Below are 14,764 nucleotides of genomic sequence, written 5' to 3' on the forward strand. Positions count from 1 at the left end.
AGAAAATTTTTCCCAGTGTGAACATCGTTTATACGATGTTCGGATAGATACGAAGTCGCGATGCATACGCCCCTAAAAGCAGGCTGCCGATACGAAGTTCATATCTAAAGAGCTTGACATTTTGTGTGTGAAAGGGTTTTCTTGTTTAAACATGTTTAAACTGGATGGAGCGACCGCTGTGTTTGATATGACCTGACCTTCAATGCGCAATGGCACTACTGCGCATTTTACGAGCAGTAGTTAATCACGAAACGATTAACGATCGCAACGAAATTTCTGTGTGTGAAAGGCTCGTGATTAGTTTAAACACGTTTCAAACACGTTTATACTAATCATGTTTATAGAATTTTAGCTGTGTGTGAAAAGGCTGATTGTCATCAACATTTCATATTGTCTGCTGAGAGCCAGAAGGACATTGAATATGTGATAAATCTCTTTTAAAGACCGTCATTACTACTGGGCCAGAAGGGATTAGACCACACAGCGAGGTCACTGACAGGTGGCTATCTCATTAACTCGGCTCTCAACTAACATAAGAAACAGAGGATCATGGGGGACCAACAGGCACCGACTTGGGAAGTTTTCTATATAGAGGGAGCAAGTAGCTGCAAGTAGGACAGTGGGGCTTTAAGTGAGATGAGTTAAGTCAATGCCCTTCTGGCTCTGGTGATGTTTTACCTTCAACTTCATTTAGCTGAGTTAGCTCTAGTTGGTGTACAAAGAGGACATGTGTTGACAACATTTCTGCATCTGCTTAATTTCCTAGTATCCAGGATAGGATATGCCTTATGATGGCTTGGCAAGCCATCAACAACAAAAGCCATTCCATTCTTTATTCTCTCTCTCTCTTACTATTTCAATGCAAAATGAATAAAAGAATCACTTCAGTATCAACACCACATATAAAACTCTTAATCCTAAAATCTCTCTCATCCTCTATATCTCTTCTCTGTCTCAGGTCTCAAGAGTCAGATCTGAGGAGTGGGGACAATAAAGAGATGGCAAGCATCACCAAACTCCACTGCACCTTCAGAATGACATTGATCTCTCGAGATCCAACATGAACCTAGATATCAAAACCAGGCAGGGCTTCCATGCATCAAACAGGCCTATATGCCACCGAGAGTCCCTGTCAGTCTATAATCCCTTGCATTCACTTGGGACATCACCGCACTGGAGATTAAAGCCCTAGCACGAAGCACCCTGATCATTCTCACATGGTGCAGTAGTAACCCTGCATCTCTGACATGTCCTGACCATGAACCAAACTGAACCTGACCAAGACATGTAGCCTGTTCAGACTTTAGGAAATTCATGCAAACCTCAAATAAATAATAACAGTAATAATGAAATTGTATAAAGAATCATTGTATGGCAAAAGGAGCAGACAGGCGAGAAAGCAACGTCGTTTAAAGAAACGTCAAATAAAGAAACTAATTTTGAATAGGTCACAACAACTATCCAATCCTCAGTGCGCACTCAGGATAAGCCCCATCAATTTATAAGATTTTCATACGATACGATGTTCAGACTAAAACAAGACACTGATTCTTCAATGAGTTTTCATTCAAAACAATGCTTAAACATGCGTTTGCTACATGACGTTTTGTTTATATGTTTCTTTATAAAAAACGTTCAGACTAGTAACAAGTAAATAAGTTAAAGTAAATACTTATTGAATAAATATACAATGAATTCCGTAGTCTTTTGTGATTGTTTTATTTTTGCAACTTTCAAAAATGGTTGAAGGGTTTTAGAATTTCACAACACATGAAAATGAGCTGCATTTATAAAACGTTCAGACTAGTAACAAGTAAATAAGTAATTAAGTAGAAGTAATTACTTACTGAATAAATATACAATGAATTCCTTAGTCTGAATGCATGCAGGAATGGATCCCACCCATCAGGTTAGCTTCTTGGAAGGTGACTCAGCGATTGTCATCACCCTCCCACCCCTTTTTCCAAACCATCTCTAATCCATGGCCAGTTTTTTCAATTGTCTGGCTAAGCTATATGACATGAGAAGAAGCTGTTGGTTTATGATTGTTTTATTTTTGCAAATAAATGGTTTGAGGGTTTTTGAATTTCAAAACGCATGAAAATGAGCTTCATTTAAAACTAAGATTTCATGTGACTGACTTGCATTTTTGACAGGTAGGTAAAGGTTGTGTGGAAGATTGTGAATGTCTTCCTCACAACACAGACGTCTCCCTTCAACGAGAAGATAGTGCACCCTATTACCACTTGTGCTTTATAAATTTACTGTTTTCGTATTGAAACCAAGGCTTAACTAATCTGCACAATCATGTTTTGAACAAGGCCTAGCTAATCCGGACAATCCTGTTTTAAGGGCAAAATTTTGGTCTCACATGGAAACTAGCATTCATTTCCAATTTCCTATACCCTAAAGCTTTTCTCTGTTTCAACTTATCATGACTGACCTTTGGAATGACAAGGTCTATCAAATCATGTTAGCTCTATGTACTTTAAAAAAAATAGACATGGAATAAAAACTGAAGGCTTGCAAGTTTAATCTACAGGTTCAAAGAGTCCAATGTCTCTAAACTACAATACACAGATCTGTTTTCCTATATATCCCACCGCTGTCATCCATAGTCTGTTAATCTGCTTGAAATGGATGTATTTTTTTTTATTTAACATGCATTTTCAATGGATTAAAACTGGATTTCTCCCAGCATATTCTTTCAATGATAACATGGGTAAATAAATGAATAAACGTAAATCTATTTCCTTCCCTATTCTATTATCTTGACACGTTTTATTCAGTTTTGCTATCATATCCTTAACATTTCCCCTTAGAAAAAAATCACTACAATGCTACAGCTAATGTCAATCATAATCAAGTAAGTGATCGCATAATCTAAGGCCACCAAACAAGGGCTTTACAAGAATGGTTAAACAAGAGTACAGGATCTTCATTCCCCCCATTTCTCTTAACATAGAGCTTGTGAATACATTCTAATATCATGCCACAAATAAAAAAAATGGTGTACATAACCTCCAATGTTTCGGGACAGCTATCTGTACTTCTCACATGAAAGAAGCCCAACAGAACAAATGAAACAACAAGAAGACCAACTTCTGCATTATGGCTCATAATGACAGGGGGGATTAGACCTCCCTGCAAGGTCACTGACACATGGTTATCTCATCAAATTAGCTCTCAATTAACATAAGAAAAAGGGGATCATGGGGGACCAACAGGCACCGTTTAAGCATTGTTTGCTATACAAAGGGCGCAAGTAGCTATAAGTAGTGCAGTGCTTTAAAATCTAGGAGTTGAGATCTTACCGTAGTTGTAGGAGGGTGGTGCTGATGGATGCTGATTGGTCCTCTGCGATCTTGATCCATGAACTTGACCTCTCCGGTGACCCCACTGAATGATGTGTTACTCAGATGCCTCAGGTATGTTCTGTCATACAAGGCCAGATGAACAGAGTTTAGTAATATGACCACATATATTATGAAGGCTGAATTATAAACATAATTGTGCAATTTGTATTAAAGAAAATGATCGATCAAGCCCCTGATTGAAATATTACAAGCATTTGGATTTTAACGGATCTTATCCAACATAAAACACAATCCCTCAATCTTCATCATCCAAGACCTGACAGATAACAATGAAAATTAAAGTTAAGTGATAAAGATATGGACAGCTCATGACCAGATCACCCAGGCTTACCTCTGAAATACAATAGTACAAATTACTCCTTCACAAAGGCACATTGGCTATAACCATTCACACAGCATCTCATCATTGAAAGAGAATATATCATGTAACGTCCACTCTGCTATGAGCTAGGCAACCAAAGGCAAGTTAGGACGCAACACCAATGACTCACTGATAGAATACAGCAGATCTTTGATACAACTGCAGCTTTTATAAACACAGGAAACCCAAGTGAACGCTCAGAACGACAACGCTGTTGACTGAATGAAGCACAAAGCATACATATCAGAGCCTAGATGTTGGTTCCCCTCGAGCTTGATCCGTCTAACAAACTCCCGTCAATCTACAATCATGCAGAAAAACCTCAAAGACCTTGGGACAATCCTCAAGAAGGGAATTCATCGGAGACATTCTCTCTACCTATGAAACATATCCCCCAGTCGAACAGAGCATTGCCCGTAGCAACCAATCTCCCTGAGAGAATAGATCAGGGTTAATTGCTCAGAGCTCTCACGTATGTTCAAGGTTAATACAAAATTCAAATCAAAACCCTTAATCATGCATCTAGTAGAGAATGTATTGGAATCAAATGTGTCAGCTGGCAAAAACAGTTTTACCCTGTATGTACCTCTGGAAGTTGTACATGTAATCTGGTGCAATAGATATCAGATTCTCACTCTACAGAAAAAAGTTAGATTTTAAGAACATTCATCTATTTTATTCTGTAAAGCAAGCAACCTTCAAAAGATCCCTTAAAACTTATTCTTGCCATTATTCAATGTGATTAAATCTCATTGATATTTATCACCATTTTTTCCCATCCTTTTTTTTCCAATTTTGTAGGCCCTTTTGTAAATTTTAGTTTTCATGCACTTATATATCTAATATTGTTATAATTATAATCATCATCTACATTTAACTTTAGTTCTTTAATCCCAACCATACCCTTCTAAAGAATAAAGGGATATGAAAACATTATGAAACTGATTTGAAAATCAATGGTATCATTTGATATGCCCCATTATCAATAAATTAGTTATTTTGTTCTTGGAAAAATTGTGTTTTTATTTGAAAGATATATAAATATTGTTTGTAGTCCCCTTCAGTTATGCATCAATCATTAATAACCTGGTCCTTCAGATAGGATGAGAGTCATATATGTCACTTATAGCTTAAAAGAAATTATTATTATTATTATTATTATTATTTGCAACTCAGGTATACGCAAGGAGTTACCACAGGGAGCTTGCTGTGGTAACTCGTTGGTAATGGCACAATTCAACACTATATTCTATAGAACATAAGGTTCCACTACTTATATCCTGATTATTCATGAATCTACAAAAGAAGAGGAAGAAGACTGAACATTTAAATGACCATTTTTCTTTGTGATGACTTCATAACTGAACTCCGAACCACAGGATGATCTTGATCACCCCTCTGTTGAGTACGTCATCATGCTTTTCTTAATCATATGCACCTTCCTGGACATAATGACCACAGCTTTAATCCAAGCCGGATGAGGTAAGGTCATCTAAATCGTTTCCATGACAACGTACAACAATGCCATGTCCAAGGAATACTCTGTGGATGAATATAGCATCATGATTCACATTTTGGAATCACCCTAAATGCAAACTGAGGTTATACAAGATTAACATATCAGTTCCCATCTCACTGCAGATATCTTGTTTCTTCTAATTAGAGAGATACATATTTACCTTCAGGTCTTGTTTCAGTGTAGTTTCTACCATGGAAAATTTGCATGGCATTGAAAAAAATAAGAATTTTACATAATAATATAAGTTAGTTTAGCCTTTGCTTGACTATGAGATTTAAAACTGCCAATACAACAAAGAGATGAGTAGAGGTACAGGTAGGGGCTGCAAGCAGTTACCCCCTCCCCCAATTATAAATTTGAATGTGCATCATTATGCAGTGTGCATTTCAGATTGATAATTTTAGCCCCATCCTCATCCTGGGGATGGTCTGATGGTTCTGAAACTGGGGTTTCCCCTAGTTGGCTTCTTTCTGTGAAAAAGAAATATGCACACAAGGATCAATAAACGACTACACCCTTTTCTCCCGCCTCTATGTCAATCCTTGTGTATTGGAGTTCAACATTTCACGAAGTACATCTTGAATAATGCTTGAACTTCTTTATTCTTTCCTTGCTGTGGTCTAGAGGCAATTGGGAGATAATGGGAGAGCTTGCCGAGTAGGAGTTCCGATAGAGGCAAAGAGAAGATAATTGGAGAGCGCCTTCTGATACATCACGATGAAAGAGACCTGGCGACATCAGTCACACCCCCCTGGGACCCCCTGGGGGAGGGGATGATAGACACACAGCAACGGGCGGGGGTGGGGTGTCTAACTGCAGCTAGAGGATCTGACTTGGAGATGGATAGCATAGTCTAGCTTGGTTTAAGATCATGCGATACAGGACAAGAAGTCAAGGTCGTGGCCTGTCGATCTTCATCCTCTATCAGATAAAAACCTGAGAATTGGGTTAAACATATGCAGCGGGGGAAGTCTCGTATTACATAATAGATCCTTTCCTCTTGGTTGCCGGGCAGCAGTGAAAGATGTGATCAGACTTTGGTTTCGTTCGAAGGGGTCGGAGAGGTGTGAGACGAGAACAATCAACCTCAGGATCCGATCATCAGCACCCTATAGATAATGTACGCCCACAGGAGTATACAATGGAGACCAAGATCATGTTCAACCCCAAGATGTCCGGTATTAGTGTGCATCATTTAAGTTAAGCCGGCAACTCTTGAGACGGTTCCATTCAAACAAGGATACAATCCCCAATGTACTTGAGACCAACACCAGCTATTGTAATGTATTCTTACAAACCATTTCTGATGTCTTCAAGAAAGTGTGTCTCTGAAGCAGGCAGTGGTCTCACAATCACCAAGTCTGTGGTTCAAGTCCAAGTCCATGCACAAAGAGCTCTATGATAAGGCATCAATCTTCAGTTACTACCCATTCTTTAAAATCATACTTGAAAGATCTAGGCACTCTGAATACTTACATGTATCTAAACTATACTTTATTTTTAACTCCTCAGGTAACATAGGTCAAGCTTATACTAAAATAAATAATACATTTAAAAATAATAATTTAAATTTGTTGTTTACAACACAAATGGTAAAATTAGTTATTTTACATTATAATGGTCAGAGGCTGAATAACTTTAAAAACTGCCATTTTAATATGCAATATTTTTAAAAGTGTGATGCAGCAATAATTACAAATATAGAAAGAATTTTAAAAGATGCATAATTACCTGATGGTTTGCTGAGATGAGAGTGTATCCAGTGCTGCTACATCGTTGAATAAGAGTTTATCAAGAGCATAGGCATATGTCCAGACTGTGTCATAGGCATAAGCTGCATAGGTAGACGGCATCTTACCCTACAAGATAGAAACAGTACCAAAGACAGTAGAGCAGAGACAAGTTAGAAAGTGATTAGCCAGATACTAATGATGCACATTCATACAAATACCAAGAATTTTCATCAAGTTTTCTCAACATAAATCATATGGAAAAAAAGCAGTGATAGGACTTTTTACCAGGTGGCCCATGTATCAAAGGTAATCAAATGATTTTCCATTCCCGTTTGGAAATTATATATCAGAAGTGCATATTCTGAGATTTTTGTGGTCGCAGCTACCATTGTTTGGCCGTAGGCGCTATTTGAAATTTATTTGGAGCACCTATAAATTTGATACTTTAATTTCTTGAAATCCTTAGCGTTTTAAAGCCAAATTTTTTTCAAAGTTGCTTATCTAACACTAGGTTTCACAATGGTAATGCAAATTTAAAATTTCATAATCAAATCCTGTTAAAATATTACCAAACTCTGGGTTACCTTTAAGACTATATGGCAATGAAAAAATTCAGGAGTCAACTGGTTAACTGAGTGATGCAGATTATTTCATTCGACAGTCAAGATTGTTCAGATCTTGTAATTTGTGTCATGAATGACCTAGCTACTATTTCAGAGGACAACCCAAAAGCAATTAATGAAGTCATGGGATCTTTTAAAAGTTGAATATGAAGGGGGAGTGTACCCCTTTAACTGATCATTGTGTTTCCTGTAAACATTTATTGTTATCTCTTCAGTCCAATAAACAATTTTATTTCTCATGACACAGGGCCCTGGTCACGCTATTCCCTGACTTTATCATTTTCTTGAATACTTGCCAATACTTTATCTCTCTCTCAAGTATGCTTCTCCAATATTGTTACACACATCTTGTTGCTTCTTTTTCTCTTTTTTTTTTACAGAACTTCCTCATACATCTCTTTTTCTTCTTCATTTCTGTTCTTTCTGAAGCATATACTGTAAGAATATGTATAAATATTCATTAGGAGCAGCTACACTGTAAGCGCGCACGAAAGATTGTGACGTAATAAAGAGTTTTAAGACTCATCAGTTTTGGTTTAGACACATGAACACGATGTAGTCCCTGTCTTGTATTGTACTAGTTTAGTTGGATTTGAGTGAATCAACCCTAGGCCAACAGCTATCAAAACATGGTGGCAGCGGCGGATAGATGTTTTTTTTGCCGTTGAAATGATCTTGAGTCTGATCACTGTAGTGATAGCGGATTTTGGACATGCTTTGTGAGACAGAGTTGTTGATGACCGAGAACTGAGTTTGGCGACTTCAACGCAGTGCGGTGCGGTATGTACTATAGTGCGTCGTCGTGTATATTCTGTACTACATGTGTGTGTCTTCTGTGAATCCGTATTCCGGTGCACGAGAAAGAACTTTTATGTGTCGCGTGCATGTGGACCTGGAACCACTTCGACGTCGTCGTGCGATGATGTGTGTAATCGAACTCTTGATTGGAGTTTATCGTTATTGGATCACAAGCTAGTCTAGATCGACTCTGGTCTAGATAGGACCTAGATCTACAGTGTATTTGTGTGTGTTCGTGCGGACACGGACATGGTGTAAGCACCCTCCGAGACTAGACTACAGGTGAGCCCAGCACTGCAGCAGTGAAGCAGAAAAGTAACTTCACGCGATGGGAGCATACTTGACTTTGTAGACCTACATGTAACAAGTTAGACCTACATTATGAGACTGTGTTATTAACTGGAACTACTGCGCAACTATTGTAACGTCAGTCACTGAGTGAGCCTTTCTTGATGTGCAGACTTCTTTGGACTCCAGTATCACTGCCAGATCTACACTACGACGACAAGGTGTATCCAGAATCTATTCCAGATGTGTTGTCTTCACAAGGAAAAGGGACTTGATGATTGATCAATATCAGATCTAGATCTAGTCTAGAAACGAAGCTTTAACGATCGCCGATAGGTCCATATCTACCTCGGATTGAGTTGGAACTGATATTCAGGACATATAGCTTCAGTATACTTCGAAGAGATTGAACAGTTAATTATAATTATATAGGCCTACTGGACTGGACAACAATCAGCTATTAATATTATAAGACTGAGCTGAATGTAAGGAGGGTCAAGTGTGGAATTGTTTTGAATTTGATTATTGTTGATAAGCAATATGCCTAACCCTTGTTCTGTACTTTATAGGTTTGAGAGCTATATACTTGTAAGTTGTATGATATATTCAACCAATTGGGGATTCCATGGTACCCATCTGAGTTCTGACTAGTATTATTAGTAATAGTAATACAGATCTACATTTAGATCTAGCTAGTTTGACCATTGTCTTCTGTTAGAAGTTAGTCATGTATAGAAGTGAGATAGACTTAAAATCTGAATTGTAAGAGTTCACGAGGAGGTCTCATGATAATGTCATGTGTATTCAATAATATTGATGGTATCTAAGTTCATGACACATTAGTATTCTAGATGGCCTAGGCAGGGACGTTCTTGTCATTACTTTAGTAGATCCCTGTAATGTGACCTATTGGTGTGAAACTACATAGTCTTGGTTCAAGAGTTGTATGGACATTGTGTGTACCATACTGATTGCCAGTATTGATAGTATACAAGTGCATTCTTTCTGTTTATGTGCTGATTTTAAGTATTGGTCCAATGCATTATATTTGTTGTAGTAACTCTGCATGCATGGTACTTTTTGTCTAGGACAGAACCAGGTTCAGTGACATTACATGTAACAGATTGGATTGTACACATTTACAAACATGGCTGAAGCTCAACTTCCCTTTCATATTGCACCACCGCCACCCCTAAGGCATAAAGAAGATAGGGTGGAAGAGTGGAAGATGTTTAAACAAATGTATGAAAATTATGAGGTTATCACTAAGTTAAAGCAACAGGACAGTGAGTACCAAAGAGCTGTATTTCTCCATACAGTAGGTCCTGAAGGTCTAAAAATCTTCAATGCTATTACTTTTGAAAGAGATGGAGATGACAAGAAAGTCGATGTCATTATCCAGAAGATGAATTCTGTCATCATCGGACAAACCAATGAGATATATGAGAGATTCATATTCAACAAGCGGGACCAGAAACAAGGTGAAAGCATCGAAGCATATGTGACAGAGTTGAAACAGCTCGCTAAAACCTGTAAGTTTTGCGACTGCCTGAGGGAAAGCCTCATCAGAGATCGCATCGTGTTGGGAATTGCTGATACTGCAACAAGGAAAATCCTCCTCCAAAGGAAAGACTTGAAGTTGGAGACAGCTATAGACATTTGCCGTTCTTCTGAAGTCACTGCCTCCCAAATGCAGGTCATTGGAGATGATCCTTCTATCCACAGGGTAGAAAAGTCACATGAAAGAAAGCAGTGGACGAAGAGTCCAAGGCGACAGCCAGCAGGAGAGAATCTCATAAAGTGCAAGTTCTGCGGAAATACTCATAGACGCAAAAAGGAAGAGTGCCCCGCCTATGGAAAGATGTGCAAGAAATGTGGGAAAGAAAACCACTTCGCCATATGCTGTAAGAAGGGATCAAAGTACAAGAAGGAGATCCATAACGTAGAGTCTGAGGATTCAGCAGAGAACCAGACAGAGTCGGAAACGGAATCTGTGAACCACATAGAGATAGAGGTGTACGCTACAGGCACCAAACCATCTAAAGGACTGTTTGCGGAGATGTTGGTTGAGAACAGGCCAGCTAACTTCCAGATTGACTCAGGTGCGAGTGTGAATGTTATTTCAAAGAGCCTTGTCCCGAGTGCAGAAGACATAGTCAAAGAGAACATCATACTGAAGATGTACAACCGTTCTCGTCTTCAAGCAGAAGGTCGGGCTAAGGTCGTGTTGCGTAACACTAAGAACAACAAGAAGTACAGAGTCAACTTCATCGTTGTTAAGGAGAACTTAGTACCACTCCTGAGCGGTCCAGCTGCACAACAGATGAAATTCATAACTGTACATTATGAGAACTTCAACCAGGTCTGTGCTGTAAGCCCTGAAAACATCTTAGAGAGTTTCAGTGACATCTTTGACGAGCAAACTCCTGGAAAACTACCTGGCAAGGTCAAGTTGGTGACCAGGGAAGAAGTGACCCCAACACAGTGTAACGCCAAACCAGTACCAGTTGCAATGAAGCAGAGAGTCAAGGATGGACTTGCTAAATTGGTTGACCAAGACATCTTGATAAAGGTTGAGGAACCAACCCCATGGTGTAGCAGACTGGTCGTTATTGAGAAGAAAGACAAGAATGAATTGAGGTTTTGCATTGACCCAAGACCCCTCAACAAAGCCTTGCAAAGGGAAATACACAGATTGCCAGTCATGGAAGACATTCTCCCGGAGCTGTCAAAGGCTAAGATCTTTTCCAAGTTTGATTTGAGATCAGGCTACCTCCACTGTGAGCTTGATGATGAGAGTAGCTTCCTTACAACAATGAACACCCCGTTCGGGAGATATAGATGGAAAAGACTACCCTTTGGTCTGAATGCGTCAGCGGAAATATTCCAAAAGAAGCTACAACAGGCTTTGGATGGCCTTGATGGAATTGAGTGTGTTGCTGACGACATTATCCTGTTTGGTGTTGGAGACAACAGAGAGCAAGCAGAGAAGGACCATGATCGTAAGCTAGAAGCTCTGCTCCAGAGATGCAGAGATAAAGGTATCAAACTCAACCAGAAGAAATCTGTGCTGAAGGCTACAAGCATTCCATTTCTAGGACACATAGTGACAGACAAGGGACTGAAGGTAGATCCTGAAAAGGTCAAAGCAATTCTAGAGATGCCCAACCCTTCTGACCCTACGGAAGTGCAACGCCTACAAGGCAGCGTCAACTACCTCGCAAGGTTTCTACCTATGCTGTCCGATATGTTTGAGCCGTTGAGACGACTAACACATAAGGATGCCGATTGGGAATGGACATCGGAACACGAGAGGGCAATGTCAAGAGTGAAGGAATCTTTGACCAGGGCACCTGTCCTAGCATATTACTCACCAGACCTACCACTGACCATCCAGTGTGATGCAAGCAAGTCAGGGCTCGGAGCAGTACTTCTCCAGAAGGGACAACCGTTGTCCTACGTTAGCAGAGCTCTAACAGCAACTGAACAGAGGTACGCCCAGATCGAGAAAGAGGCACTTGCCATATGTTTCGCTCTCGAACGATTCCACCAATATACCTTTGGACAAAGGGTCATAGTCGAGAGTGACCATAAACCTTTACAGGCGATCGTCAAGAAACCTCTCCATAAGGCACCAAGACGCCTTCAAGGAATGTTAATGAGGATGTTGCACTACGACATCGACATCACCTGGGTAAAGGGACAGGACATGCATCTGGCTGACATGCTGTCAAGAGCTTACCTACCCACCACTGTAGGAGCCACTGAATTTGGTGAGGTGAACATCGTTGAAACCCTGAGTATGGGAGAGGAGAGGGTTAAACAACTGCAATCTCATACCAACAATGATGAGGTTCTACAGACCGTCAAGAAGGTCATCCACAAAGGTTGGCCGGAACAGAAAGCAGAAGTACCCGAAGCGGCTAAGTCATACTTCAATATCCGAGACGAGCTAAGCGTGCAAGATGGACTAGTATTCAGGGGAGAAAGAGTAGTCATCCCCATAACCCTCCGCAAGGAAATGAAGGAAACTCTTCACACTTCTCATCTTGGAATTGAAGGGACCCTTAGAAGGGCCAGAGAAATCATCTATTGGCCTGGGATGAACGCGGATGTCAAGCAGTTTATCCAGACATGTGAAGCCTGCAGAATGTACGAGCAGCAGAACCAGAAGGAAACCCTCATGCCACACGACATCCCAGACAGGCCATGGGAGAAAGTAGGTACCGACCTGTTCGAACTTAACAAGAAACACTACCTCGTTACCGTCGACTACCTTTCCAACTTCTGGGAAATCGACAGACTGTATGACCTTGGCAGTCGGGCAGTAATCGGGAAACTGAAGAGCCACTTCGCTCGATATGGCATCCCGAGCACTGTAATCAGCGACAATGGACCACAGTACTCATCCGAAGATTTCGCGAAGTTCTCTAAAAGATGGCATTTTGATCACGTCACAATCTCCCCAAGACACAGCCAGGCAAATGGGAAGGTAGAAGCTGCAGTGAAGGCTGCAAAGAGACTCCTCAAGAAAACATCACAGTCTAAGGGTGACGCCTACCTAGCAATGCTAGAACTCCGAAATACCCCAAACCAAGGTGTTGACAGTAGCCCAGCGCAAAGGCTTCATGGACGGAGGACGAGAACACTACTTCCCACTTCATCCAGTCTCCTGAAACCAAGAGGTGCAGAGGTTCTCAGTGAAGACAGGAAAAAGCTTAAAATGCTACAACGTAAGCAGTCGGAACGCTACAACTTGCATGCCAAAGATCTGCCGACCTTAGTAGAAGGAGATATCGTACGTCTCAAGCCATACAAATCAGGAAGCACAGTTTGGCAAAGAGCAGTGGTAAATAGACGGCTCGACGAGAGGTCCTACGAGGTGGAGACCGACTCTGGATTACTCCTCAGAAGAAACAGGGTCGACCTCAAGAGAACTGAAGAACCCCCACCAAACACTGAAGAAGATCAACAGAAAACAATTTCTGAGAAGCCACAGCCACAACCACGTGCTCATGGGACTGAAAGGAAAGAGGCGTATCTACCATCTAACACTGTCATGACTAAACACCCTCAAAGTACTCAAAATCACGTGAAAGAAAACAAACCTCAGAGAACACAAAATACTCGAACAGAACAGGTAGACAAAAATGACACTCAGTCTTTCCTAAAGACCAGATCTGGTAGAGTAAGCAAGCCACCCCAAAGATTTGGTGACTATGTTGACAAGTAAGATGTTTGAAGCAAAAAGATGATTCTGTGATTTTGTTGAAAACTAATGCAAGTTAATATACATATGTGTTGAAATTATTTGATTGACAAAGATGTCTAGCCAAAGTTTTGCGGAACATTTTAGTATGATCAAGAATTTAAGTCAAAATATCCTGATAATGTTTTATTTTGCTAAGATTTCACTCCCAAGAGAGTTTGATCAGATTGAGTTTGTTAGTTTGAAAAGTGTTATGCTTACATTATGTATAATAGACAGCTGTAAATAAGTACTCTAGTGTTGTGTTAGAAAAACAAAACAAAATGAAGAAAAAAAAAAGCATTTAATTTGTTGATATTTTAATCATAAAACTGGTTACAACTGATATACTACATAGCAAAGATTGTATTTCGAGCTATTTAATCTTATTTGTACACCAAAGTCATGTTCTAGTTCAACATTCGACTATATATTCCATGCTCTATGATTTTGATATGTTAAAGTTAAAGATTGCACTAAGACAGAAATTTCAATAACCACAATTATTTGTTTTGTGTATCCATGACAGTAATATGGTTATATCCTTTAAATAATGATGTCACTCCACATCTTTTACAAAAAAGGGAGGATGTAAGAATATGTATAAATATTCATTAGGAGCAGCTACACTGTAAGCGCGCACGAAAGATTGTGACGTAATAAAGAGTTTTAAGACTCATCAGTTTTGGTTTAGACACATGAACACGATGTAGTCCCTGTCTTGTATTGTACTAGTTTAGTTGGATTTGAGTGAATCAACCCTAGGCCAACAGCTATCAAAACATATACTATTGTTTATTGTTGCATCACATTTTCC

The 14,764-nt window shown here is 39.7% G+C and overlaps 1 protein-coding gene across 1 annotated transcript in view; it reads right to left on the minus strand.

Moving 5' to 3' along the window:
• LOC591965 (venus kinase receptor) overlaps window positions 1-14,764 on the minus strand; it is a 47,950-nt gene that overhangs the window by 21,747 nt on the left and 11,439 nt on the right. The window contains exons 5-6 of the mRNA XM_030975213.1: window positions 6,989-7,116; window positions 3,315-3,435 (exon numbers count right to left, since the gene is read on the minus strand). Of these exons, the coding sequence (XP_030831073.1) occupies window positions 3,315-3,435; window positions 6,989-7,116 (249 nt within the window). The remainder of the gene's footprint in view (window positions 1-3,314; window positions 3,436-6,988; window positions 7,117-14,764) is intronic.

Source organism: Strongylocentrotus purpuratus, unplaced genomic scaffold, assembly GCF_000002235.5.
Source record: "Strongylocentrotus purpuratus isolate Spur 01 unplaced genomic scaffold, Spur_5.0 spur5_scaffold_8, whole genome shotgun sequence".
NCBI lineage: Eukaryota > Metazoa > Echinodermata > Echinoidea > Camarodonta > Strongylocentrotidae > Strongylocentrotus > Strongylocentrotus purpuratus.